The sequence below is a fragment of the Egretta garzetta genome, unplaced genomic scaffold (assembly GCF_000687185.1).
Source record: "Egretta garzetta isolate BGI_Z169 unplaced genomic scaffold, ASM68718v1 scaffold450, whole genome shotgun sequence".
In the NCBI taxonomy this organism is placed as follows: Eukaryota; Metazoa; Chordata; class Aves; order Pelecaniformes; family Ardeidae; genus Egretta; species Egretta garzetta.
Window position 1 is genome coordinate 427,730 of NW_009258303.1, and position 1,246 is coordinate 428,975.

General features: G+C 42.2%; 1 protein-coding gene across 1 annotated transcript in view; it reads right to left on the reverse strand.

Moving 5' to 3' along the window:
- Positions 1-10: 10 nt before the first annotated feature.
- LOC104126270 (propionyl-CoA carboxylase alpha chain, mitochondrial-like) overlaps positions 11-1,246 on the reverse strand; it is a 16,870-nt gene continuing 15,634 nt past the window's right edge. Inside the window, exon 3 of the mRNA XM_009638827.2 lies at positions 11-557. Within this exon, the coding sequence (XP_009637122.2) occupies positions 489-557 (69 nt within the window). The 3' untranslated portion in view covers positions 11-488. The remainder of the gene's footprint in view (positions 558-1,246) is intronic.

Sequence of the window (1,246 nt, forward strand, 5' to 3'; positions counted from 1 at the left end):
TCGGACCAGAATTTAAGCCATCGGCAGGACTTGTTCAGCGCTTACACAGAGCGTAGGAAAACTGCTCGGTTAACCACTCAGTGGTTGATTTTTCACTTTTACCAACCATTCTGGTCAATTTGGCTGGGGCCTCAAACCAGTGATACTACCAGGGAGAAGACGACTCAGATTTGGGCTTCTGTTTTCTTTTTTAAAAAAAGAGGCTTTTCCTGTTTTAAAGAAGAAATGGTATTTTATTGATTTTATTTGATCCTGAAAAATCAAAGAATTACAAAGGTTATGTACAAGTATTTCTGGAAGTAAAAATCTGGGATCTGTTGCCAAGGTTTAACATCTGTGTTTGCTGTCTTAACCACTGATACAATAAATACAACTGTATAAAATCTTGCACGTAGGACTGTCCCGTCTTCTGTGTTGAATTGCCTTAACTTTACTTTATGGGTGGAAATAATAAAAGTTAGCTAATTCAACAGCATGGAGGCAAGCTTTCATTCCAGTTCCACCAGCAGATCTCCTTCTCCGACGGTATCACCAGCTTTGCAGTGCACAGCTTTTACCTACAGTACAGAAACAGAAATCATTTCAAATCTGCCTCAACAGCACAGTTCAATAAACGGCTTGGTTGACATAGCTTATATAGTCTCACCCCTGCACGCACAGGGTGAACGGCCACTACACAACATATGACCACCATGGGGATTGCAGGCGTGTGTGTATGTTGGAAGGGCCTCGAGAGGCTGCCAGGTCAACCTCCAATGCCCAGAGTCCAGCTGAGGTTTGAGTTATCTCCGAGGATGGAGACTCCACAACCTGTGGGCAGTCGGCTCCAGTGCTTGACCAAATCGTGTCCAACTCTGTCAAGGTATTTAGGCACCTACCACTTGCTGGTTTTCTTACTACTTACATGCGCGAAGATCTGACCATCAGATCGAGATGGAGCTTCTAAAAATGAAAAAGCACCTTTCTTCTACCTGTTTGCACTGCTGTTCATTTACTACCAAATTTTTAAATCTTTCAGATGACAGGCTGACTCTTCAACACTCACGCTTGGAGGTTTCAATGAAATATTCCAGTATCTCTTGCATTACAGATTTTAAGTATAACTTAATTTTGGGACTGCAGTCATAAAGTGGGTTTCCCTCAATCCCCAGACAGTGGAGAGAGATTGAGTCAAATCTGAATTTGGATCCTTTAACAAAACTGAACTTGGCAAAGGGCTGCCACTGTCAAATAAATGCAGCTAAAT